Here is a 27,122-nt window from a genome sequence, read left to right as displayed (position 1 = left end):
ACTTAACGTTTCTTTGGGACCACAACTGCCATGATTGAATTGAAGTAGTCACAGTGAAAAAACAAAAAACTAAGAAGTCCCCTTCCCTCCAGCCCCAATAGCGGAAAAGACTGTATGCTCCCTCTTCCAGCTTTGGTTTTAGGGGCTGCAGAATGGATCTTTAATTAAGTGGTGATCCAACCAGCAAGCAGATCTTAACTGGCCCTTCAGGGCTGTGATGAGGAACTGCCTTGGCCTAGCCTCTAAGATTTTAGATTGGAGGTAAGATCATTCTTCTACTGACTGTATCTGACCGGGGTTCCTCTTCTCATGTCTAGGCTTAGGACACAAGCCAAAAGGGCCTTTCTCAAGGTAGTCATCCCAGAAATACAGACCTTCACTATCTCTTACCTGGGAGGCCTGGGATGTGTTGGGAGTATTGCTTGTGGAGTCCTATGTGGCGCTTGGATTTGTCCCTGTGTCCCTCCCCACAAGAGAGATCCACAATATTCCCCAAAGGGCAAATGTTTAATTTAGGAAACATCCCTTCTACCCTCCAGGACAAAGATATGAGCTGATTTTTTTTAAAAGAAAGAAATCCAGTGTAGCAGTTTCTGTCCCGGAATAGGGTGTAAGACAAGGTTTTGAGATGCCATGTGCTGGCTATGGTTACCTTTGACCTGCTCTGCTCATAGCTCTATCTAAAATGAATCTCTGAGGAACTTAGGATTGTGTCAAAGACCATACTTATGTCTAAAAACAGGGAAAGTGCTGAAAATTATTTTTCTTCTTTGCTCACGCTCTATTTTAGGACCATCAAGGCCTTGAAGGTCCTGCCCCTCTGGGAAAGGAGAAATCTTGGTCCCTTGTCTGGCCCTCCCCACTTCCAACCCCCACCTTCTAGTATCCCCAGCATCAACTATACAAAGGGACTGGGCTACAACTTAAAATGAACAGTACATTTTCCAGACTCCTCTAATGTGATCCCCTTTAGACTCATCAAGCGATGCTTTTGTACACACAGTCTTGGAAATGAAGCAGACCTGCAGTTAGCGAGGGGACCCTCAGCATCCTCTCCAGCTCGCACAGAGTAGAGCCCCAGACAAGGTGTCTAATTCCTGAAGTATTTAGGTGACACCTGCCCAAAGAGGATGCAAGGGAAGTGATAAAAAAAAATGAGAGAAGCGCTGAATAGGGTGAGGAAAGGGGAGAGGAGAGCATGTATATGGGCAGGCAGCCGTCCCTGAGATGTTAGGATCACATTTATGTACTAGGGGAGCAAGAAGAATTGGGGATATAGCTATTGCCCTTTTGGTAAAGCAGCCCCTTTCGTGGGTTGGGGCCCACAAAAAGAAGGGAGAAAGCCTTTGAAGGGTATGGTGAAGGATTCTCCAGGAAGAGTGAGCTGGAGGGAGGCCCCTTTTCAAATGTAGCCAGGATTAGCAACCCTCCTGTTTGACCCATCCACCCACCCACTGAGAAAGGGTTATTTTTTCAAGATGGTCATTCTCCACTGGGGGGGTCATGAATGTACATTAGATTAGGGGAGCAGAGTTTCCACTGCCCCTCTCAGTCCCACCACTTCCCTGTGTGTCATTGTCCAGTGGGGGTGTCCCTGGCAAGGGCTCCCTAGAGACACCTCAGCTGGCTGGTGGGGCCTGGCCACCTTCATCAGATGCAGCCTCCACCTGGCTGCCTTTGCCAAGTTTTTTCAAACTCTCCAGGATGGATTTCCAGGTCTCCAACACACTCTTCTCTAGCAGCCAGCCTTCACTCTCGCACTCAGGGTCCTCAGGATTGGTCACACTTTCCAGGGCTGTGTGTAGGTAGCGTAGTCCAACTGTAATAGTCACCTGGGGAGAGGAGAGGAGAAAATTCAGAGAACAAAGGATAACTCATGGGATGGTACTTTAAGAAGGCCAAAGGTAGAACTTCCTAATGTTTAGATTTATCATATCGTCAGAATCAGAGTCAGAATTTCCAAAGGGCTTGTGGCCTCTCCCCAGGGAATCTTTTCAGAATGGCCAATGCCCTGGGATGATGGAAATGTCTTCCTGATTGGTTTCAGGGAGCTAAATTCGATGACTTGGTGAAGTCTTTCCCTATCCCTTCTAAGCATCCCTACTTAAAACCACCTCATCCAATAAGTCTTCCTTGATTACGCCCACCCCACTCACCAATTACTTTCCTTTTGATTCACAGATTAATATTTCGTGTTTGTGAGTTCCTGGCTATGTTCTCTACTCTATGCAATTGGCGTAGTTTGTTTGTTTCTTTTTTAAAGTATGTGGAAATAACAAAACAAAAAACTTGACTATTCTCCTCCCCCTTGTTTCAATTTTATAAACTGGATTTTTAAAAGAGGCATACCTCATTTTGTACAATTGATGTGCTCATTAATTTGAAATGCACATGGGGAGCTCCTAATATAAAAATATGAGGCCCTGTTCCATACCCCCACAAGTTCTCTGCCATGGTGTTGGGTTGTTTTGTTTTGTTTTGTTTTGTTAAGATCTAGTTTTAGTTCAGCAGATGGAGCTCTGGACTTGGAGTCAGGAAGACCTGATTTCAAATCCAGCCTCATACACTTCCTCCTCTTTGACCCTGGGTAAATTACTTAACCTCTGTTTGCCTCAGTTTCCTCATCTGTAAAAAATAGGGAGAGTAGTACCTACTTCTCAGGATTGTGAAGATTAAATGAGATAATATTGGTAAGGTGCTTTTCAAACCTCAAAATTATATATACACACTAGCTATTTTATGTTAGACTGGCTTTAAGCAGGACACACCTAAGTTAGTATCTCTGTCATTATAGTCTATCACGGGGCTGGTGCCATCCTGATCTATTGTGAGGCCAGGACTACTCTGTGGCAAGACTCCCAAGTAAAGCAGCCAGCCCTTTAAAACCCAAAGGATAATAAGACCTTCCCCCCTGCCCCCCACCACAAATTCCTTGTTGGCCATACCTTCCATATAGCCCTAAAATCAAACAGACCAAATCTGTACCTCAAAAAGCCAGACAAGAAGGACGATGGCACCCATGGTGTTCATCATACTGCTGTAGTAATGGAGCAGTGCCTCCCGGCAGCCCCGGATCCACAAGTTGAGTTCTTCAGTCTGATAGTCATAGCTGTAGTGGGCAGAGTTGTTGGTGAGCTGGGTCTGTATGCAGGGCCTTGGAGAATTCGGGTTGCAGCAGCTGAAGGGGACACCATCCACCAAGTAGCGTCCATCTACGTTGCTCTTGATACGACTGCAAGGAGAACAGAGATGGGTAGGTGTGTGAGTAGGTGATCCCTGAGGTCACTGGTTGCCTCAGATGGAGGTCAGCTATGTGGGGGAGAAGATAAAGTGCTGGATTTAGACTCAGAAAGACCTCAGTTCAAATATTGCTTTAGATACTTATTAACTGTGTGACCCTGGACAAGTCATTTGACCACTCTCTGCCTTGATTTCCTCATCTGTAAAATCAGGATAATAATAGCACCTACCTCCCAGTGGTGTTGTGTGAATCTAATGAGATCATTGTAAAGAACTTTGCAAACCTTAAAGATCTATATAAATGCAATTTATTATAAATTATTAACTATCTCTAGAAGTCAATGTCGACCATTCCCTCTACCTTGAAGAGGCTTCACAGATGTTATTTCTAAGCCAGGGGATTGAAGAAGAAGGAGAGTCCTCTGCCTGACTTTTAAGACCCTCCACAATCTAACACCAACGCCCTATTCAACATCACCTCTCATGGATCTACCATTGCTCCAATCAGACTGGTCTTCTCACTGCCACTCAAATGCCCTTCACTGTTCATTCCCAGCACCACACCTCTTGATCTATGTTGTCCCTCCTCTTCAAATTCCAGCTATCATTCAAAACCCACTTCAAGTGTCACCTCCTCCATGAAGCCCCCATTCCTCACCTCTCTAAACTATTGACCCCAAAGAGATCAAAGAAAAAGGGAAAGCACCCACATGCATAAAAATACAGCAGCTACTTTTGTGATAGAAAACTAAAGGGATGCCTATTAATTGGGGAATGGTTGATCAAATCATACGAATATAATGGAATATTATTATACCATATGAAATTACAAGAGGGATAATTTCAGAGAAACCTGGGAAGACCTCTCTGAAGTTAGGCAGAATGAAATAAACAGAAGTAGAGCAATTTACCCAATAACAACAACACTGAATAACTAACAGTTTTGAAAGCCTCAAGAATTCTGATCAATAAATGCAATGACCAGCCATGATTTGAGAGGGCCAAAAATGAAGTACGCTACTCACCTCCTGACAGAACCAAGTAACACTTGAGGCAGAATGAGATCTTTTTGGACATGGCCAGTGTGGCAACTGGTTTTGCATATATATGTATATATGTATATATACATATATGTATATGTGTATGTGTGAATGTATATGAACACATATGTATATTTGTTACAAAGGTTTTTGGGTTTTTTCCCAATGGTGGAGGGAGAGATGAAAGAAAAATAAACAGTTTTTGCTCATATAATTTTTAATTCAAAAAATAAGCTTCTATTGAATTTATAATCAAGACCACATACTTTTTACACTAGTCAGCTTCTAAACATTTCATGTATATGAGTTAGTCCTCTTCCAAACCAAATTGTAAAGTCTTGGAAGATAAAAACTGTCTTCTCCTTTTCTCATTGTCACTCACAGGGCTGGGTATGCAGTAAGTGTTTAATAAATATATATTCGCCTGATTTCCCCAATCCTTTAGCTTCAAGGAATGCCATGAATGAGGACTGAGCTTACGCCCAACCAGAGCACCTCAGAGAAAAGTAAAAAGTGATAGGAACACAATCCCATATGTTTTGGGAAAACAGATTTTCTAAAAAAAATTTTTCCTTGACTCCACCCCTACCTTAATCAATAGCATATATAAGGCACTATGTACAAAGTGCTGTGCTAGGGACCAGTCTATACAAGGTAGATTCCCTGACCTTGTAGAACTTCCAGTCTAGGAGGGGAATAATATGGATATTATATATAGATTATATATAGAGATAGATAACTATAACTATGTATAGATAACTAACAATAATGATGACTAGCAATGGAGAGATACATGGCAAGTATAAGGAGGTTGCAGCATGTATCCAATGAGGACAATGCTCAAAGATGTAGCATAAAAGACTTTTTTGGACCAGCAATTTCATTAACATGGGGAATTCCAAAGGAGGAAACTCCCTCTAACAGTGCATACCAATTAGTAGCTACTGCAGGCACTGAGAGGTAGGTAACTTGCCCAAGATCAGACAGCCAGTGTGGGGCAGAAGCTGGACTTGACCAGGTCTTCCTGAGGCCATCACTTTATTGGCTAAGTCAAGGCTTCTTCAACTGGGTCCCATGAACTTGATTTTTAGAATATTTTGGTAACTGTATTTCAATATTATTGGTTTCTTTTGTAATCTAATGATTTTTATTTTATGCATTTAAAAAGTCTTTTGTGAAGGTGTCTATAGGAAGGGGTCCGCAGCACAGAAAAAGTTAAGAACCCTTGCACCTAAGCCAAGACACCTCTCAGTATAAAGGGTATCTTCAGGTAAAGTTCTGATTGGAGGACATGGGCTGGGCACAGTAGCACACACCTAAAATCCATGCTACTGGGGGCCAGGGAGACTTGTGGAGTGCTTGAGCTCAGGAGTTCGGAGCTGGAGCAGGTCTAACATTGATTGTGTACTTGTGCTAAGTCTAATACCAATATGGGAAGCCCATAAGAGTGAAAAGCACCAGGCTGCCTAAGGAAAGGCAGGCTACCCAGGTTGGAAACAGAGCAGGTAAAAGCTTCCCTGCAGTCAGCAAGGGGATTAGGCCAGTGAGTGACCACTTATATTCTAGCCTGGGCAAGATAGGGAGAACCAGTGTTCTCCCTTCCAAAAAAAAAAAAAGGACATGGCCTAGTCATGTTGTAAACCTAAAGGATGACCAGTGGACAATCTACTTATTCTACTGGTCCCCACAAAAAGGACCTAGAGAAGAGGATCCAGTTGTGTAGGTACCATTTTCTGCATAAGGCCTTTTCTGCTTCTCCCTGCCCCCAAAATGCTATTGCACATCTTCCCAAACTATCTTCTATTTAAGTAGGCAGCTAGGTGGCACAGTAGATAGAATGCTGAACCTGAAGTCAGGAAGACCTGAGTTCAAATCCAGCTTCAGACACTTACTTAGCTGCATGAACCCGGGCAAGCCACTTCATTGCTCTCTACCTCAGTTTCCTCCTCTGTAAAATGGATATAATACCATCTGCTCTGAGTTGTTGTGAAGATAAAACTCTATATTTGTAAAGTTCTATGAAATGCTAACTGTTATTATTATTAACTACTTCATGTATATATGCAAATAAACTTTATATTTATGCTGTATATATTTTCATGTGTGCTTGACATATCCCCCATTAGAATGCAAGCTCATTGGGAGTAAGGATTGTTTCATTCTTTGTCCTTGTATGTCCATTGCCTAGCACAGTGCCTAGCATACAGTAAGTGCTTAATAAATGCTGTTTGCTTGGTTGAGAGGGATCCTCTGTGAAGGATCTACCAGAGAACAACATTGGGGCTCTCTCTCTTCCCCTAAGCCTTTACCACAGAGGCACACCACACTGTGAAGAGGTAAGAAATATGCCCATGGGCCCCAGTGCTTTGACAAAACAGTGTCTCCCCAAAATGAGAAGAACTGAACCAGGAAGTAGAATGGTAGGGGAGGAAGAATACTGATCTGGAGTTAGAAGACCTAGGTTCAAATCTTATCTCTGGGGGGCAGCTAGGTGGCACAGTGGATAGATCACCGGCCCTGAAGTCAGGAGGACCTGAGTTCAAATCCAGCCTCAGACCAAACACTTGACACTTACTAGCTGTGTGACCCTAGGCAAGTCACTTAACCCCAATTGCCCCCCCAAAAATTAATCTTATCTCTGACATTTGACCTTAGACAATTCACTTTCTTTCTCTGCGCATTAATTTCTTTATATGTAAAAATGAGGGATTTCTAAATTAGTGTCTTCTAGCTCTGACATCCTGTGATTCTAGAGGGCTCAGAGAGGCAACATCTCCTGAAATATGCAATGGTTTTATTGTAATGAGGTTTATTTTTTTAAAACACAATCTCAGAACTAGTGACCAAGATGTGGGCTTTACCTAGTCTACGGGTGTATGTGAGGGATGTGGGACAAAAGAAACATTTTCCGTGTGGGAAATTCAAGGACATAGATGCTGAACAACCGTAAATGCTGTGGAAAGAGAATATCTGGGTTCTCATCTTGGTTCTCTTGTTAGTTATCTATGTTACCTTAACCAAGTCCCTTGACTCCTCAGGGCGTTCGGGTCTCCATTTGCAAAACAGAGATGATAGCATCACCTCACATTTACATAACACTTCACCCTTCCTAAAGCACTTACTCAGATACTATCTTATGTGAGAGGCAGAGTAGCATGATACAGTACTGACCCTGGAATCTGGAAGCCCTGAGTTCTAGTCTTGTGGCAGACTCTTACTAACTACATGACACTGTCCTTTTAACTTAATCTCTCTGCATCACATTGTCCTCATCTGTAAAATGGGGAAAACAAAGCATCTACCTCCCAGGGTTGCTGTGAGGATCAAATAAGGTAATATATACAATGCATTTTGCAAACCTTAAAGTGACAGATAAATGTGAGTTGTCCTTAAAACAGCTCTGAGGGAGAAAGAATTAATGAACTCTGAGTGAAGATTAAAGCATACTTTTTTTTCATTTAAAGAAATTAAAAAAGAAAACACAACAAAGAAGCAAAAAAATAGATAGATAGATAGATAGATAGATAGATAGATAGATAGATAGATAGATAGATAGAGGCTCTGAGGTAGGTTGGTATGACAAGAGTTGATGAACTCATTTTATATGTGAGGAAACTGTGTCCCAGAGGGGCCTAGTAATTCATATGAGGTCACAAGTCAGTGACAGATCCAGACCTATCATCTACCTCCTGCCCAACCCATTCATTCTTATTTGGATCTTGATGGGGATGACTGAAGAATATGGATAATCAAAATAAATAAGTAAATAAAAAGCTTCCTTCTAGTCCAAAGTCATTCTTTTTCCCCTAGCGTAGGATTAAGTTGTCTGTCTCTCTCTTCCCCACCCTACCCCCTTGAAACCACAATTTGTTACTGGATCATCCTCTACATAAACCTAGCCACCATATTGAGACCCAGTAACTATGTCTTCAATGACCCACGCAAAGTCCTTATCGCTATCCTCTCTGTCCTTGGTGCTGAAAATAGTTTGCCTTTGTTAAGTCGTGACTGACCCTTCTTGACTCCACTTGGGGTTTTCTTGGCAAAGATAATGGAGGAGTGTTCCATTTCCTTCTCCAGCTCATTTTACAGATGAGGAAACTGAGGCAACAGAGTTAAGTGACTTGCCCAGGGTCACACAGCTAGTAAGTGTCTGAAGCGAGATTTGAACTCAGGAAGATGAGTCTTCCTGAGTCCAGGCTTAACACTCTGTCCACTCTATCCTAGCTGCTCTTGCTGAAAAGATAGGCTGAAATGCTACAAAATGAAATGAACAGAAACAAGAAAAGAATGTATACAATAGCAACAACTTAAAGACAAACAACTTTGAAAGACTTAAGAATTCCAAACAACACAATAACCAAACAATTCCAGGGATCCCATGATGAAACATGCTAACTGACCAAGAGGTGATGGAATCAGGGTGCAGAATAAGACATCTCTTTTGGACAACATGGGAATATGTTTTGTTTGACTCTGTATATTTATTACTTGTTTATTTTCAAGGAGGGGAGAAGAAAGGAGAGAAAGTAGATTTTTATCAATTAAAAAAGTAAAATTTATTTTTTAAAGCTATAGTAGCCTGAGCACCTGCCCAGAAAACTATGCTCATGACTTGAGGGCTGGTGTAGGTGACAGCTACACTGCTGACCTCACAGCCCTGAGCTCAGCACTGTGCTTGAAGATATGTGGGATACAAGCAAGAATGATCTAGAGTCAGTTTGAACCAACTGGAGAGCTGATATTTAGATTTTCAGTGTGAGCATTTGCACCTCTGAAATTGGCAAACACTACAAGTCAAGGCTTCATTTATTGTTTTGTTGATCGGCTAGACTTCAAGTGAGAAACTCTGAGGGTCTTTCCCTCCCAGGTTGATTCTTTTGTGAAGCAAAGTAAGCCATCTTTTGCCTCAATTCTTACCTAGCCTTTAATTACTGAATGGGTGTTGCTCAGACAAACAGAGACATGGGAAAGACCTTCACTTAAAAAGACGAGGGTCTCCCACTGCGTCTGGGCACCATCACCAGTTGTCATGACCTATGTCTGGCCACTGGACTCCGATGACTGGAGGAGAGTGAGGCTGATGACTCTGCACAGCTCTGCCTCACTTAAATCCAATTCACTTGCAAGTCAAGACATCACCTTCTGATGTCATTGGTCCTCTTCAGGAATGAAGAATGAACAAGACTTCAAGTGAAGGAGAGGACATCAATAATACAGGTTTGTTTGGTTTTTTTAAGAGAACTAGTTGTACAACATTTACCAGCCCATCCCTGGATACAAGTAGAACATATCTAGATAGCTTCGTGTAGTTCTGGAGAACATGCTATGTTAAGGGCATTGACAAACCAGGGCAGGCCTAGAGAAGGGTGAACTGGATGAGGAAAGGCCTCAAGACCATGCCAACCAATGCCTGGTTGAAAAAAATGAGAATAAGTAGCCTAAAGAGGAGAAAAATTAGCAGGGAATGGTGTAAGTTTTCCAGGGAATAGTATAGGTTTTCCAGGTACTTGAGGAGCAGTGTGTGAGAGAGGGAGCAGGCTTGACACCAGAGGTCAGTGAAAAGAACAATGGGTAGCAGCTGCAGAGAGGAAGATGCAGGCTCGATATAAGGAGATACATCCTAACAATTACCAGTAACCAAAAGTGGATGCAGATGTATTAGGTGGTAATGAGCTCCCAGGCACTGAGTCTACTATGTAGACCCTGGATGACCATTTGTTGGGGATATTAGAGAGAAGATTCCTACTTAGATAGAAATTGAACTTGACAGGTTCTGAAGTTCCTTGCAACATTGAGGTTCTTCGATTCTGTGATAGAAAACTCAATCTCTGTCCTCAAGCTTACCCTGTTGCTAAGGAAACTACTGGAAAACAACATAATTAAAAGCCCAAAAGACTCATGATGGAAAATGCTGTCCACATCCAGAGAAAGAACTATGGAGTTTGAATGCAGATGGAAGCATATTGTTTTCTCTTTTTTGTTGTTGTTTTTTTCTTTCTCATAATTTTACCCTTTTGTTCTGCTTCTTCTTCCACAACATGACTGAGGTGGGAATAGGTTTAATATGATTGTACATGTAGATCCTCTATCAGATTACATACTGTCTTATAGAGGGGGAAGTAAGGGAGAGAGAAAAATTTGGAACTCAAAATCTTATAAAAGTGAATGTTGAAAATTAAAAATAAATATTTTTAAAAGAGGGAACAGTGGGATAGGAGATAAGGGAAGCATCAGTAGGAACTATAATAGTCATAGAGGAGGCAAGGCTTGAACTGGACTTTGAAGGAAAATTTGTATTTGCAGAGAGGAGGGGGAAAAGGAAAAAAGGAGGACCATTACTAAGGTCTCTTCTGCAGTGAGCTTTGAGTATAGATGATATATTTCCCTGTGGCTTACAGATGGAATAAAACTAGGACATTTGGGGGTTGGGGAGAGGGTACCCCAGGCCTAATCACCTGGGCAGCCATCCTTGGAACTGTTTCTGCCTCTACCCCAAGACCAGCAGTGACATTGCTTTCCCACTTCTGCCTTCTCTCAGTAACAGACCTGGCTAAATTCAAATAAAGTCTCAGCTCCCTGCCCCTCCTACTGCTGGGAGATGTTACCTGGGGCGAGCGTCTCTCCATCCCTCTCCTATTAAGAAGGTAACAGCCTGACTTGTCAGATTGCCAGGTTCTCTGTGTGCTCCGGTTCACTTAGCCTAGCAAGATCCTAGAATATCAGAACTGGAAGGCTTCTTAGAGATCACCTAGCCCAATCCCATTCTTTATTCAGGTAAGGAAACAGGCAAAAAAAGGTGACAATCTCAGTGAGTCTTAGAATCTCAGCTGTCATCTAGTAGAGCCTGGGGAAAAACAGGAACCCCCTCTCCAGCATCCCCGACAAGTGATCCTCCAGTGAGGTGATGCACCACCACGGAGCAGAGCCCACTGAAACAGAGTTACTTCCCATGAAGTTCCTCCTAACATCAAGCCAGGCACCTAAGAAATCAGGGACTGTTTTCATTTTTGTCTTTGTAGTCCCAGTACCTGGCACACAGTAGGCATTTGTTTGTTGCGAGCCAGTCCATAAACATTTATTAAGTGCCTACTGTGTGCCAGGCACTATGCTAAGTGCTGGGGATCCAAAGAATGGCAAAAGACAGTCCCTGCCCTCAAGGAGCTAATGGTTTAATGAGGGAGACAACTATGTTCAAACAAGATTAATTGATTGGAATATTGCATATATTTTCAGATACAATTCATGAGTAAGTTGGTTTTGCTGACCTGCTTTTTTTCCCCTTTTTTTTGTCTTCTGTTACAAAGGAAAGGGAAAGGAAAATACTCAGGAATGAAGGTAGCATGACACACAACTAACTAATTTAAATCAACCTCTTTACAACTTTCAGCTGTTGCTCCTAATGCTGTCCTCTGGAAGCAAATGGAAAAAAAAAATCTCATCCTCCACAGGACCCCTCAAATACTTCAAGATGTTTCTTTTTGTTCTGCCTAAGGCAGCTAGTTGATACGATTTGTTTCATTTGGCCCCAGAGGCAAGAACCAGGACCAACAGGTGGAAATTGCAAAGAGGTGAATTTAGGCCTAATATCAAGAAAAACTTCCTAACAATTAAAGCTTTCCCAAAGTGGAATGGACAGCCTTGGGAGGGAATGGTTCCACCTCTTTGGAGGTTTTCAAACAAAAACTGGATGACTGCTTGGTGGGTATGTTTTAGTGGGGATTCCTTTCAAGTATGGGTACGACTGGGTGACTCTTCCAACTCTAAAATTCTGTGATGTCTCCTTACCCCTCATTCTGACTCTTAGATCCTCAAAAGACTGAGAACTCCCTGAGGATAAGGACTGTCTGTGTCTGCCCCCAGCAGACTATCTCCATTCATTCACTATTCATTTAACAGATATTTGTTAAGTATCTGTTATTAAATGTCCTACAAAGATGAAAAATGATAGTGGAGGAAGGAAGCAGTATTTATTAAGCATCTACTATATTCCAGGCACTGTGCTGAGGGCTTTGCAAATATTATCTCATTAGATCCTCACAACAACCCTGGGAGGAAAGTAGTATTATGATCTCCATTTTACTGTTAAGGAAACTGAGACAGACATCAGTTAAGTGACTCACCCAGGGACACATGGCTGGTAAGTATGTGAAGCTAGATTTGAATTCAGGTCTTCCTGACTCCAGGCCCAGCTCTCTATCCACTAAACCATTCAGGTTGCAGTCAAATAACGAGAGGTACAAAAAAATAAGGATTTTATAATTCTAGTACCTTCCCTCTTTTAATTATTTCCTATTGAACATATATATAGCTTGTTCATCCATATGTGTTTGCTTGTTATCTCCCCTGTTAGATTGTAAACTCCTAGAGGGCAGAACAAGATGGGGGATTCATTTCAATTCAACAAATATTCATTAAGCACCTACTATGTACCAGGCAACTAGGTACTTGTGCTAGGCAAATAGGTGATTTAGAGGCCTTTCCTAATTTGCCCAATTGTGAGTGCGATCTGCCTCCCCGAACCCTCCATCCCTGTGTATTTTTTTTTTATATATATAGATTCTGTATTTAGCTGTGAATACAGCATAGTAGAATGTAAGTTCCTTGGGGTCAAGGATTTTCATTTTTGTATTTGTATCCCTAAAGCCTGGAACATAAGGGCATTTAATAAATGTTTATTGATTGATTGGTTGAAATAAAGCTGGACAGAGAGACTGGAACCAGACAATGGGTGACCTTAAATTCCAGACTAAGCATCTTGCCCTGAAGGAAATGGAGAGCCCCAGAAGTTTTTTGAGCAGGTAAATGCTATGAGACATTTGCAAGGACAGGGATTGTCTCTCTTTTATCAGAATGAGAGCTCCCTAAGGCAAGGTCAGAAAGCTTCTCTCCCCAAAATTAGATGTGGAATTATCAATGGACAAGTCTGTATCATCTCTTTTCTGCATCCACCTTAGTGTCAAGCACAGGGTTGTGTAGATGAAAACAGGCTGGGGAGAAGGGAAGTCTGTGGTTCCCCAGGTTTCTATAAGTTCCAGCCTTGGTCCCCTCTCCTGGGGCCTCCCATTTTCCTGAATCAGCCCATCCTGAAGCCTCACCTTGTTTACCTGGGGTTTTGCCCTTGTTCCAATTCTGGATTAAGAGGCAGCTCATACTCTTAAGCCAAAGCCAGGCCAAGGAGATCTCAAGTCCTAGGTCACTGAGGCATCTATTTATAAACTAGAGTATTTCCTAAGCTCCAATGATTTCCCCCTCAGGTCTATTACAAATATCACTTTTGTGGGTGACTTCAGATATGGACTAGTTTCATTGTAGTTTTTGTATCCGGAATGCCTCATACGATGCCTGGCACACAAGATACTTTTAACAAATACTTGGAATATTGCATATATTTTCAGACACAATTGGTGCATTGGTTGTTTTTGCTGACTTGCTTTTTTTCCTCTTTTTTTCCTTTGTTACAAAAGATGGGGCAAAAGGAAAAAGGAAGAGGTATTTTCAGAATTGAAGTGGCTGTGTCAAAGAAAAGAATCACTTTTTAACATAAAGGGAGGATGTCAGGTGTTCCTCAGTGTTGGGAGATGTGGGAGACTCGAGGTCTTAACAAGCCCTGGAAGAGAGGTCGCGCAGAGATGAATGAAGGAATTCCTTGGTCTAACCAGATTTCCCTCAGGCAGAAAAACCAAGCCTTAATGGGGATTCATTCAACCTTTCGTGCCAGGAGTTAGATTTTGCCTGAATAAGCACTATGATTTGGTACACAACTTTCCCTGTACACAATTTTCTCTCTCTTACCTCCATACCTTTGCACAGGCTGTCTTCCATGCCTAGAATCCACTTCCTCTTCATCTCTAAGTTATAGAATCCCTTTGAGAGTCAACCAAGTGCTACCTTCTACTCAAGGCTTATTCTAATGCCCCCAGTTGCTAGTAGTCGCCATTATTTTGTGTTAAATTTACATCTATTCTGTGTTTGCTGATCTGTGTGTGTGTTGTGTCTCTCCCCTCTGAAAGACTATAAGCTCCTTGAGGTCAAGGATTAGTTTTGTCTTTGCATCTCCAGCTCCTAGCTCAGTGTCTAGCCTGTAGTAGAGCCTTGATAAATGCTTCTTAAATGAATAAATGAATAGAAGTATGTTGATAGGTGTTTATTGATTGAGTACTTACTGGATATAAAATCCTACATAGAGCATCACAAAGGTGCATACAGAAGAGGTAAGAACGATGATCTCCCTCTTCAGGGAGACCCATTCTGATAGAGTTATATGCATAGTCTTTGCCCTCAGGGAGCATCCAGTCTGACTGGAGAGACATAATATTGAGAACAGCTACAAAAGTATATGTCAATGAATACAAAACCAAACCAAACATCAAAAAGTGCTTTTTTAATTAGAAATTGAGAGGATGCCCATCATTGGGGAATGGCTTAATAGGTATGGCATATGACTGTGATGCAATACTATTACACTAATAAGAAATGACAAGAAAGATGGATTCAGAAAAGCCTGGGAAGATTTATACAAACTGATGCAAAGTCGGGTGAACAGAACCCGGAGAACATTGTGCATAGTGACAACAATATTGCATAATAATCATCAACTAAAAGAGCTGGCTACTCTGATCCACATGATAGTCCAAGCCAATTCCAAAGGACTCATGATGAAAAATATTATAACATCCAGACAGCCAACTGATACACTCTGAGTGAAGATCAAAGCATAATTTTTTTTACTTTTAAAATTTTTCTTGCTTTCTTTTTTGCAATATGGCTAACATGAAAATGTTTTGCATAACTTCACACATATAATTTATATCATATTGCTTGCCTTCCCTATGAGTGCGGGAAGAGTTGGAAGGAGAAAGATACTTTAGAATTCAAATTTTTAAAAAGTTAATGTTAAAAATAAATACATGGTATTTTAGAGTGTTCTTTTAAACCTCATTGCTCCAGGTATTTAAATTACCCAAATCAGTTTCATCATGACTCAGTGATCATGTTCATCCCTGGGCACTGTATGCTTGATCAAAGTGTAAACAATGGCAATAGCATATGTATGGATGATTTTACAGCTTACAAAGCACTATCCCATTCATTAACTCATTGATCCTGCCCACAGCAACTGCATAAGGGGTGGGTAAGACAAAGCCTGAAGATCAGAGAGGTTTACTCACCCCAAGTCACACAGTCAATGAAAGAGTTGGAATCTGAACCCATGTTTCTTTCGTCTCATTCTAGTGTTTTCTCCACTAATTCCCACACAGCCTCCCTAACAGGGATATTCACATAGATTTGTTCTTCAAGTTAACCAGTTGATCTGTTGCGCCTCAGGTGGATGAAATGCATAAAATGTAAGAGTCACTGGTGAGAGTGGGATGGGGTGGTGGGGGAGGAGCCTGACACAGAACAAACCAACGGGCCAAGGGATAGATAGGCATAGGCTGGTGAGGTCCCCAAGATGTATACCTGGCATGGCAGGAGAGACGGCACTGAAGAAAATGTCATCCACTTTGTTTTGCCTGGGTAATAAGGTTTGTAAAGCACTTTACAAATATACCCACAACAATGCACCCTCACAAGTGCTGCTGGGGTTGGGAGAAGATATGTGCCATGAGAGAGCTCACAGTTTGCCAGATCTTGGTTTTTCTAAGTAATGCCAACTCTCAATATTCTATGGTTATATGAAATGGGAACCATGTCATTTGGACCAATGTATTCCCAACATACATCCTTTCTCTAAATAAGAGCTACTCACAAGTACCAATGATTCAAATCTGAATGATTTGAAAGATTCTTGACTTGAGAGGAGTTGTGGGTTCTAGTCCTGGCTCCTCCACTAAAGAGCTATGTAAACTTGGGAAAGTCACTTCAATTGTCTCAGTTCCTTCACTTGGAAAATGAAGTAATTAGACTCAATGATCTCTCTAAGGTCCTTTTTTAAAAAATTCAATTTTATTTTATTGTTGGTTTCACATTTTCTCCCTCTCATCTCCCTCTCCCTTACCGATGGAGAAGGCAAGAAAAACAAAACCCATTAAAAGGAAGTATAGTCATGAAAAACAAATTCCTGCATTAGCCAGGTTAAAAATAAATGGAAAGAAAAGAAGAGGAGAGAGAAGAAAGGAAAGAGAAAAGAATGAAAGGAAAAAGAGAAAAGATGCTTCCATCTGCATTCTAAGGTTATCACCTCTATCTGGAGGTGGGTAATGTGTTTTGTCATGAGTCCTCTGAAACTGTAGCTGGTCACTGTATTGGTCAAAGTCACTAAGTCTTTTAAAGTTGTTTGTCTTTACGATGTCGCTGTTATTGTATAAATTGTTCTGGTTCTGTTCACTTCATTTTGTATCTGTTCATATGAATCATCCTAGGTTTTTTAAATCCTTTTTTTAACTCTAGTATTATATGATTAAAGGGTTCTCAACCACTAGAAAATTTCTAAGTTGATGGCCATCTCCATGTCCTTCCCCCTGTCACATTCTTACCTGGATCTTCAAAACCATCCCAACTGGGTCTCTCAAGTGTGTATGGCCGGTTAGCGTAGCTTGTTAGAACATGATGCTGCAGAGGTCCAAGTCATGAGTTTAATCCCCTCCCCTCCACCATTTGATCTCATTCCTGCATTCTCCCAGGGGGAGAAACCACCAGAAACCACCCCTTCCCCCCATTCAAGAGGTTACTTTTCACAGAAAGACTTAGAATTGATGCTTACATCAGATTCTAACCACCTTGATACTATAAAGTCTAAGAAAAACAAGGATTGTAACTTACTTTAGTTTTGTAACATCTTCCATGCCCAGCCTAGCATCACGTAATAGATCTTGTTCTTGTTTGAAAAACAACTGATTTTTCTATAGAACTTTAAGGTTTACAAAGTACTCTTCTCACTATAACCCAGTGAGGTGGGTAATAAGGTTTGTAAAGCACTTTATAAATATTATCTCATTTGATCCTCACAACAACCCAGAGACATAGGTGCTATTGTTATTGTTCCCATTTTACAGATGAGGAAACTGAAGCAAACAGAAGTTGAGTGACTTGTCCAGGGTCTCACAGCCAGTGTCAGAGGTTGGATTTGAACTTAGGTCTTTGTGACTCCAGGCCCAGCACTTTATCTATGCCACCTAGATGCCTCACTAGTGATGCAAATAGTATTAATCTTATTTTACAGATAAGGAAACTGAGGCTCAGTGAGTTTGAGGATAATAATATAAGAATAATAGGCTCTAGAACTACAAGGGAACAAAAGTGGAACACTGAAAAGGATCACAGATTTAGAGCTGGAAGGGACCTTAGAGGCGATCTGGTCCAATCCCTTCATTACCCAGATATGGAAAATGAAGCCCAGAGTATTTAAGCGATTGGTCCAAGGTTAGTTACTCAGATCATAAGCAGAAAATCACTTACTAGCTGTGTGACCCTGGGCAAGTCACTTAACCCCAATTGCCTTAAAAAAAAAACCCAAAAACATAAGTAGAAGATCCAGATTTGATTCCAGGTCTTCTTTGATTATTCCAAAAACAGTCCCATTTCTACTGCCTCATGAAATGACTTATCCAAATTCATACAGCTAGGAAGAGTCAAAGCCACTTGCAAATCATGGCATCACCTTCCTGGTGCCATGATCCTCTTCGAGAATGAAGGACAAATAACAAAACCCAAGCTCCCCATCTTGGGTCTAGTTACTCTCTCTGCTGAGCCGTTCTGGCTACTCGAGAAAGGAAAGCAGAGTAGCTGAGGCAGAATAAAGATAATGGTACATAAAAAGGTAAGAAGTTAGAATTTACACTGTAACGGTGGAAAGACATCTAGACTGGAAGCCAGAGGACCAGAGTTTGAATTCCAGCTCTGCTGTTTACAACCTCTATGACCTTGGGCAGGTCATCTAACTTCCTTGGGCCTCAGTTTCCTCATCTGTAAAATGATGGGGCTGGACTAGATGACCTCTAAGGTCCCTTCCTGCTCTAAATCTGTGATTCTTTTGAATGTTTCATTTGTTCTTTGTATTCCTGGTGTCTAGCAGTGCCTGGCCCATGGTAGGCACTTAATAAATTCTTGTTGATTGATTGATGGTCATCCCGTCTACTCCGATTCTGACAGAAGAACCAAAGTAGTCTGAAAAAAGCCTGATTTCTTGGAATTTATCATGGGCCTCCACTAAAGTCCTCCCCTGATGCCTCCTAAAGAGGCAACAAGCATAGTAGACTATGATGTGAACTTGGAATCAGAAAGACCTGGGTTCAAACCCCACCTCTGACACTTACTGGCTTTGTGTTACTAGACAAGTTACTTAACCTCTTTGAGCCTCAGTTTCCTCATCTGTAAAATAAGGGGCTTGTACCAGAAGGTCCCTTCCAGCTCTTAATCTATGATCCCAGGACCCTACATTTTCAAGGGCTGTGTCAGACCACTAGCCCTGGAAAGACTGAGGAAAGGTCTAGGGATGGACTGTGTTTGAAGTCTAAAGACCAACCTAAATATCATTAATGCATTATAAGGAAATCTCACCACAATATCACAAAGCCCCATTGTGATATCATGTTCATAACATTGTTCTTCTGGAACTCACTGCCCCTGGGTAAAGTTGTGTTACCTAACCTTGTTTTTGTGGAACCAAGAAATCCCATTTGGCGGGTGTAAAGCATGGATAGGCTCATCATCAGAAGCCTGGTCATCAGGAGATGATATTTTTTGGACTCCAGCTACTCCTGAAGAGTGTCTCCTGTCTACCAAAGTGTGGAGGGAGTGCTTATAACCTGCCCATCTGGACAGTGGAGGGATTACCCACACAGAAGCAATCACAGATGCAGTAAGTATTAAATAGATCATTGATGCTCCTCTCCTCTGGGATACTGCCCAACCTCCAGTATTTAGGGACTTTTTTCTCACAGTGATTTCTTCATGTCCCTATCCCTTAGGACCATACCACTGCTCAGTAGCCTTTTCTCCAAACAAGGAAAATGGCAAGAAGTGGAGGAAAAAACCTCAACAGTAGCCCAACTTAATCTAAGCTCCTAGCTTCAGTATGAATTTGGTAAGGAAGGAATTACATTGCTTTGTTTTGTTTTGTTTTGTTTTGTTTTGTTTTGGTCCAGACCAATGCAGGGAAAATGGGGAGAAACTCCTTCCACCAATGCAAATCAATCAATAGGTATTTATTAAGTGCCTACTATGTGTTAGGATCTGGGCCAAGTGCTAGAGACATAAAGATAAAAAGTAAACAGTCCCTGCCCTCAAGGATCTTACATTCTATCATGGGTGAATAACCCATGCATAAATAGTAAGAAATAAGAGAATGGACTTGTGATTCATAAGCAGCTAGTTGGTGCAATGGATAGAGAACGCAGGGCCTAGAATCAGAAAGGCATGAGTACAAATCCAACCTCAGACACTTACTAGTTGTGTGACCTTGAGCAAGTCACTTCACTGCTGTCTGCCTCAGTTTCCTCTTCTGTAAAATGGGGGTAATAATAGCATCTCCCTCCCAGGGTTGTTGTGAGGATCAAATGAGATAATAATTGTGAAGTGTTTTGAATGGTGGTATAGAATGAGCATCACATAAATGTTAGCTATTATTATTTCATTGGTATTAGGAACCCTCCACCATACAGATCAGCATCTTTGAAACTTGATCTTACAGACTTGCCTAGAGTACTGAGAAGTTAAGAGACGTGCCAAGGCTCACACAGTGTGGATCAGAGGCAGGACTCCCCAGGCTCTCTCTCCACTATCCCTACACCCCTCTCAGTGGTGATCAGAGAGCAGCTTCTAAATGCATCAGAAGAGTGACATCATACTACTACTAATAACAGTAAAATTTAACACCATTTAGACAGTCCTTTTTAAAAAGTGCTTTATAAATATTATCTCATTTGATAATATCACCCTCAAATAAAATTACTCTCAAAATGGCATCCTCAAAAGCCATGGCATCCATAAAAACATGATTTTTAAAGATTATTTTTAAAAAGGACTCAGCACTGTGGTGTATTATAATTATTTGTGCCCTACTAGACTATAACCTCCATGAGAGTGGGAACTTAGCCTTATTCGTCTTTATAACTTCCTAAAAGGATACTAAGGGGTGTGGAAACGGTTCTGTACATAACAGGCACTTAATTTTTTCAAATGGAAAACAGAGTACAAACCAGATTTCATGAAGCTGACCTTATTTGCCTTTAAGGCAACACTATTGTAAGAAGCAGACTAAACACCCATTGATAGGTTTGTGCAGAGGAGTGACTAGGACAAGGAAACTGGGCTTCGTTCCAGGGTGCTGACAGTCTGAGGGGGCATATCTTCCCCACCTATAGCCTACCATCTTTATGCTTCATGGTTAGTCTCTCACCATCGCTGACCTGTACAACCATCAACCAGTTCCTTGCCTAGCCCCAAGCTGCTACCTCAAGGATTCTACCACCTTGGTGTACCTCTCCTAGGTACCTGCAATTCCAGACACACACACACACACACACATACACACACACACACACACACACACACACACACACACACACACACACACACACTTGCCACCTTCCACAACCTCTTGGAGGAGTAGAGTTAGTGGGATGCTATAGGTATGCAGGCCAGGACTGCAGTCAGGTCATCCCATCTCTCAGAATTATTGTACCTAACCTTGATGGATCTGAAGACCTGTACCATGCCTTTCATAGGAGATCATAAGGATCAGAGTTCTTGAGTTGGAAGGACCTCAGAGGTCCTTTCCTCTTATTTTACAGATGAAGAAACTGAGGTATGGGGAAAGTGACTTGCCCAGGGTTAAATGAGTAGTAATAGGGAAAGATAAGATCAGTGTTGGGACATTCAACCTCAGGTGAGATTCAGAGGCCTTCCCACATTCCAGGTGTACTTTTCGTGGCCTGGTTCCATTCTGCTCCCATCCTGCTCCCTTCACCCTTAGTCTTCCCAGCTACGGTCTCCTAGGGTGTTTTCCCACAAGGGCCTATTTAGGATATTTGTCTCCCCATAATGACCATATCAGGGGCCTAAGGGATCTCCCCAAGTCTTCCCTGCCCTCCTCAACTGAATTTATCCCATGTTTGAAAATTCCTAGTTGCTTCTTTGTTGCCACAAGTCCATTAGGGGTTAAGGGGCCAAGCATCACCCTCTTTAAAAACACAGGACAGAAACAACCCTGTGCCGGCATAATATTGCCCTGATAGATATTGTTTTACAAAAATATCGCTACTGCATCCTAATAGAATCCTGACATTTTGTCATGAAGATAACACATTTGGTGGGGTAATGCTTCAATTACCATGGCACTTAGAAACCCAAATAGAGAGCACAGCATGCCCTTGTAGAAGTGGGCAGTCACAGAGGTTGTGGAAAGGACAAAACAGGGAATGCCAGAGGAACTCGGGCCTATGCTAATGGGCATAAATGAGAGAGAAACAGAGACAGAGAGAGGGAGGGACACAGAGACAGATTCAGAAAGAGAAAAAGAGAGAGACAGAGATAGAGATAAAAAGAAATAGAAAGAGACAGAAACAGAGAGACAGAGAAAGAGGGACAGAGAGACAGATTCAGAAAGAGAAAAAGAGAGAGACAGAGAGAGGGAGGGGGAGAGACAGAGAAAGGGACAGAGAGGGGGAAGGACAGAGAGACAGATTCAGAGAGAGAAAAAGAGAGAGACAGAGAGAGAGAGAGAGACAAAAAGAAATAGAGACAGAAACAGCGACAGAGAGAAGGAGGGACAGAGAAAGAGAGACAGATACAGAGAGAGAAAAAGAGATAGAGGGAGGGAGAGGGAGAGACAGAGACAAAGAGAAATAGAGAGAAATGAAGCAATCTTTTTGGTCCAAACCTGCAATTTCATCAATATAGGGACCTCCTGATGAGGAAATCCCCCTCTGGCCAATGTATATCTGCAACTGTTCTACATCAGAGAATTCTGCAGAGTTGAAGGGAGCACTGAGAGTTTTGAGAGACTTCTCCAGAGTCACATAACCAGTATGGATCAGAGGTGAGACTTTCACCCAGACCTTCCTGGCTTCGGGGCTAGCTCTCGCCCCGACACACTTGTAACTAAGCACAAAATGAAGCAATTTATACACAGTGAATAGTCTGCCTAACAGCCCAATTTTGCCTGCAGCATCCAGTTCCTCAGGGCAAAATCAAGGCTTGGAGAAAGCCCTACTTTGCTCCTTCTGGCAATGGGGTTTAGGGATTATCTGGAGAGAAGGCGAATCCAAGTGCTAGGGTTTCTGTGGATTAGTTTGGAGTTGGCTACATATAGAATCTCACGGGACAAAACCACCAGCTGGCTGCTGCTTCGCCGGCCCAGGAAGACCTGGGTTTCAGACTTGCCTCTGACCTGTGTTGTTTATGTGGCCCTAGGGAAATAGTTTAACATCTCATCGGCCCTGGCTGATTCTTTAAAATTATAAATTACAGTTAAGGCGCCAATCTGCATAAATGGAGGGAGTTTCCTCTCTGGAAGATCACTACACTGGTGAAATCACAGGTCCAAACAAAAATCATTATTGTAATTGCTAACCACAAATTAGAAAGTATAAAATACATAGCTATATATAACATATATATGATATATATAACATATGTTATATATAATAAATATATGTTATGTGATAGATAACATATGTAAAGCACTTTGCAAAACTTAAAGCTTGTTTGATCTCACACCCTTGCTAACAGAGTGGGAGAGATGTTTAAATGATAACTACCTGTAACTGAATGAACAAACACACACACACACACACACACACACATACACACACACACACACACACACTGCCCCCTATGTATGAAGGACAGAAAGGCTTATGGTCCCCTCCTCCAACACGGATTTACATCTATAATCCCCATGCAAGAAGAAAACAAAATCCTCCAGCAATGACCTTCAGTTTGAATTTCTTTCATTTCAGGTGTAGTCAACCAAACCCTCTGCAGTTTGCAGATGTTCAGACTCACAGCCTACTAAGAAGACACTTTAGGAATGACCCAGTCCAAACCTCTCATTTTTCAGAAGGGGAAACTGAAACTCAAAGAGGGAAAAGGACTTAGAATTCTAACATATTTAAAGCTGCAGTAGCTCATAAAGATGTCTAAGCCAAACCTTTCGTTTCAGATGGCTGGATTTGGAGACAGGAAGATCTAGGTTCAAATCCTTCCTCAGACACTCACTCATTATATGATTCTGAAGGACCCAATCTTTCTAAACCTCAATTTCTTCATGTGTAAAATGAAGATAATAATAGCACCTACCTCACAGGGCTGTTGTGAGGAACAAATGAAATAAAGGATAGAAAGTGCTCTGTGAACCTTAAATCACCATATAAAAGTTAGCTATTATTAGCTAATCTAGTTCGTAGATTTAGAGCTGGAGGAGATCATCCAGCTCAGAGACTCTTAACCTGGGGTACATGGTTAGATTTTAGAGGGTCTGTGATTGTGGATGGGATGGGGGGGGTTGGGGATTACATCTTTATTTCAGTATAACTGGTTTCCTTTGTAATCCTATTTATTTTGTTTTATGTACTTAAAACCATTATTCTGAGAAGATGCATAGGCTTCCACAAGACTGCCAAAAGAGCCCATGACACAAAAAAGGTGAAAAACCCCTGATGTAATCCAACCCCCTCATTTTAAAGATGAGGAAACTGAGGCCCATGAAGGTTAACTGACTTGCCCAAGTTCACACAGTTAGTGGCAGAGCTGGGATCCCAACCCCAGTTCTTTGGCTCCAAATCCATTGTGATTCTTTTTACCCTCCTGAGCTAGACACCATCTGGGCTCAGGGTCATGAAACGCTGATGGGTCTCAGAAATAGTTCTGGGTAACATAAAAATGTGATAGTGGGAAGGAACAAGGCTTGCCAGGGGGACGCAGGTATCCTCTACTGTGGCAGTGCCTTAGTGTAGCTCTGCCTGTCTCTCTCCAGGGTGCATGGCTCATCAGTTCATCATTTAATGTTGGAATGTCTGCACAGTTGCCTCAGATTCATAGAGTAAGCCTTTTGTCATAATTACCTACTGCACCAGTAGCCCTGAACCAATCGTCTGGTCACTGTGGGCTCTTAATAAAACGGGGACCAGAGGGCAGGTAGCTCAGTGTTATCACTTGAAGAACAGCTCAGTATCTGCTCCTATAATGTCGCCTTTGTGTATCAAATGAAGACAGGTCTCCAGCTCTCTCAAGTGCAATAGAGGGAGGTCTGTCTCTTTTCCTTTCATGTCCATTCCAGCCAGAGTCTTCCCTCTGAATCTCCTCTTTTGAAATGACCTTCAGAGTTAGCTTACGAGCCATACAAGAAAATCAGTGGGGACCTAAACTGCTATTCCCCTGGATGCATCTTTCATCCTATTCACCAGATTGGCTTTGAATAGCTTTCTTTTGATATGAATTTGAACCTAGCAACCAAAGGTATGGGTGGACAGTGGGCATGTGTTCAGAAAAAGGACAGGAAGACACTTGACACAGAAAGACATTTTGGTTTACTATGATGACTACATCAGAAAAGCAAAGTAGTGAAATGGACCAGCCGTGGAGCCGGTAAGACCTAGATTCAAATCCTGCCTCCAATACATATTGTTTATGTGACCCTGAGCAACTCAATGAACCTCTGAGTGTACCAGGCAACTCCCTAAAATCATAAATTACTGCCAAGTTGCTGATCTGCATTAGTAGAAGGAATTTCCACTCTAGGAGTTCCACTGGTGAAATCAGTTGATCAACATTTACTAAGTGACTACTAGGTGCCAGGCACTTCTGCTAAACCAAACAAAAAGTATTATTATTATAATTGTTAACCACAAGTTAGAAAACATAAAATTAATAAGTCATGATTTCTTATTTATAACAATCAATAAACATTTATTAGGCACCTACTGTGAGCCAGTCACTGTGCTAAGCATATACTTATGTTTACATATCACTTAAAAGTTGGACAAGCACTTTCCTTGCTGGGTGAGGTCCTTTAAATGACCCATATGTAAAGTGAAGGTCAATATTCTTCCTTCCTTAAAGAGGCTATCTTTTTTTTTGTCAAAGACAATAGAAACATTTAAAGTCTTGTTTTGTTGCTGTGATTTAAGAACAATGGGCTTCCTTGGGATGGGATGTTCTGTGGTAGAATCTTGGAAAATAAGTAGTGATGTGGAAATAGAAAAAAAAATAGTTGAATTTGGGCAGGATGGCATTTCTAGATAAAACATCCAGGTCCAAATCAATCTGGTCTGATGGCTATTGATGAATAAGTTGGGAAGGTGAATAATTTCTCAGATCTGATCTGGAAATGAACAGTTCCCTCCCAATCTGATGAAGTAGACCCAGACACTTAGCAGGGTTTCCTCCCCTAAGAACCCCAACCCAGTCATAGGTAAGGGCACCCTTACTGCCTCCCTTCTTCATCCATATGGATATGCAAATACATATACACTCTCTCTCTCTCTCTCTCTCACACACACACACACACACACACACACACACACACACACACACATACGCACACACACACAAAACAAAAAACCCCATGCTACTACTCACTCTTTAACTTCTTTGGAGGCAAAGTCCAGGTATCTGTTGCTGATCCATTGGACTTCAAACCAGTCCCGGAAGCCATTGTTTCCACAGCACCTGAACTCAATCTGCAACATGTCAATAGTCTTCTTCATGAAGCACCGACCTGGAGTGTCCGTGTCCCTATAATACTTCATGCCATTCTTGAGCCCATGGGCCAGGGTATTCTCCAGGGAGCCCCTCATCAGGAAGCAAAAAAGAGAAACCAAGAAGAGGAAGATGTTGAACAGAACGCAGATGATCAAGAAGGGCTTCAACCATGGCTTCCATTTGGAGTATTTTGCAGGGTCTAGAGCATCATAACAGATCTTGCCCCCAAGAGCATTGAAGATGCAAGCTAGCACCCCTACCCCAATCAGGGAGTTGGGCACAAAATGGCTCTCCGAGTTGTTCATTACCTCACTTCTCTTCTTGAGCTCAATCTTGAGAAATATTCCCAGGCTGAAGAGGATGATTCCAGTCAGCACTGAGAGCCAGTTCATAAGCCAGAGCCCCTGGGCTAATTTGACCCTCTTCTTCTGGTCGAATTTGACTTTCATCAGTGCCATTTTTGCTGGCTGGAGCCCAACTGGGCTCTGGACTCAACTTGGTGAACTTTAGAGAAAAGATTTCAAGGCTTTTGGGGCACGGCGGATGGCCCAGTCTGCAGGGAGCCCTTCTCTGGTCTTGCCATGTCTTCTCCCTTATCCTAGGGCTCCAGTGAGCTCAGGAACAGGGGCATTAAATTCACAGTTCATCAAAGGTAAGTAGCACCCACTGCTGTCTCTGGAACTCCCCGTTTGAGCAAAGGAGAAACATTCTCAATGTTGCAGATTATTAAAGTAGGATCTGCCAGAGAGGTCACCCTAATCCCTTTAATCAGACTGATCCAATTAGAAAAAGCCCTGCCAGCAGTAAATGAGGAGTGGCCATGGGCTCCTTCATTTTCCTCTCTAGAGCTTCATTAGGGTCTCATTGTGGGTGGATGCTGTAGGAGCATCAGGGAGAAGGATGGAAATCAAATCTCATGAAGTAACAAACCAAAAAACGCCAAATTAGTAGTCACAGGCACAGTCTGGGGGACCTTTTCTGGGGAAAGAGACTGGGAAGAGATGGCACCCTATACTACAAGGAAGGAATGGGCAGATGACTACTAGTAATCCTATGGATACCTTCTAGTGGCAAGAGCTGAAGGTTTAAACAGAAGTGTGGCTACCTTCCCAAGTCTAGAGTTTACTTTAGTTTACAAGAAAAAGGGAAGAAGGAAACACACATACACACACTCCACGTGCATATCCCATTTTC

General features: G+C 41.9%; 1 protein-coding gene across 1 annotated transcript; it reads right to left on the bottom strand.

The window, feature by feature from the left end:
• Positions 1-1,442: 1,442 nt before the first annotated feature.
• On the bottom strand, positions 1,443-26,386 carry PRPH2 (peripherin 2). The gene is made up of 3 exons (XM_020976885.2): positions 25,806-26,386; positions 2,986-3,232; positions 1,443-1,832 (listed from the first exon to the last, which is right to left on the bottom strand). The coding sequence occupies exons 1-3, from the start codon at positions 26,384-26,386 to the stop codon at positions 1,620-1,622; spliced, it is 1,041 nt and encodes a 346-aa protein (XP_020832544.1). The 3' UTR covers positions 1,443-1,619.
• Positions 26,387-27,122: the final 736 nt, after the last annotated feature.

This window comes from Phascolarctos cinereus, unplaced genomic scaffold (assembly GCF_003287225.1).
Source record: "Phascolarctos cinereus isolate Bilbo 61053 unplaced genomic scaffold, phaCin_HiC Scaffold_5;HRSCAF=322, whole genome shotgun sequence".
Taxonomy (NCBI): domain Eukaryota; kingdom Metazoa; phylum Chordata; class Mammalia; order Diprotodontia; family Phascolarctidae; genus Phascolarctos; species Phascolarctos cinereus.
This window is presented reverse-complemented; position numbering and strand designations above follow the sequence as displayed.

Bases quoted from the DNA above. Each gene is read 5' to 3' on its own strand.
- PRPH2 (XM_020976885.2), bottom strand. From the start codon at position 26,386: ATGGCACTGATGAAAGTCAAATTCGACCAGAAGAAGAGGGTCAAATTA. The intron at 3,233-25,805 runs GTGAGTAGTAGC...TTCTCCTTGCAG, and splicing joins GCCTCCAAAGAAGTTAAAGA to TCGTATCAAGAGCAACGTAG. The intron at 1,833-2,985 runs GTACAGATTTGG...TCCTCTCCCCAG, and splicing joins TTCTTGTCTGGCTTTTTGAG to GTGACTATTACAGTTGGACT.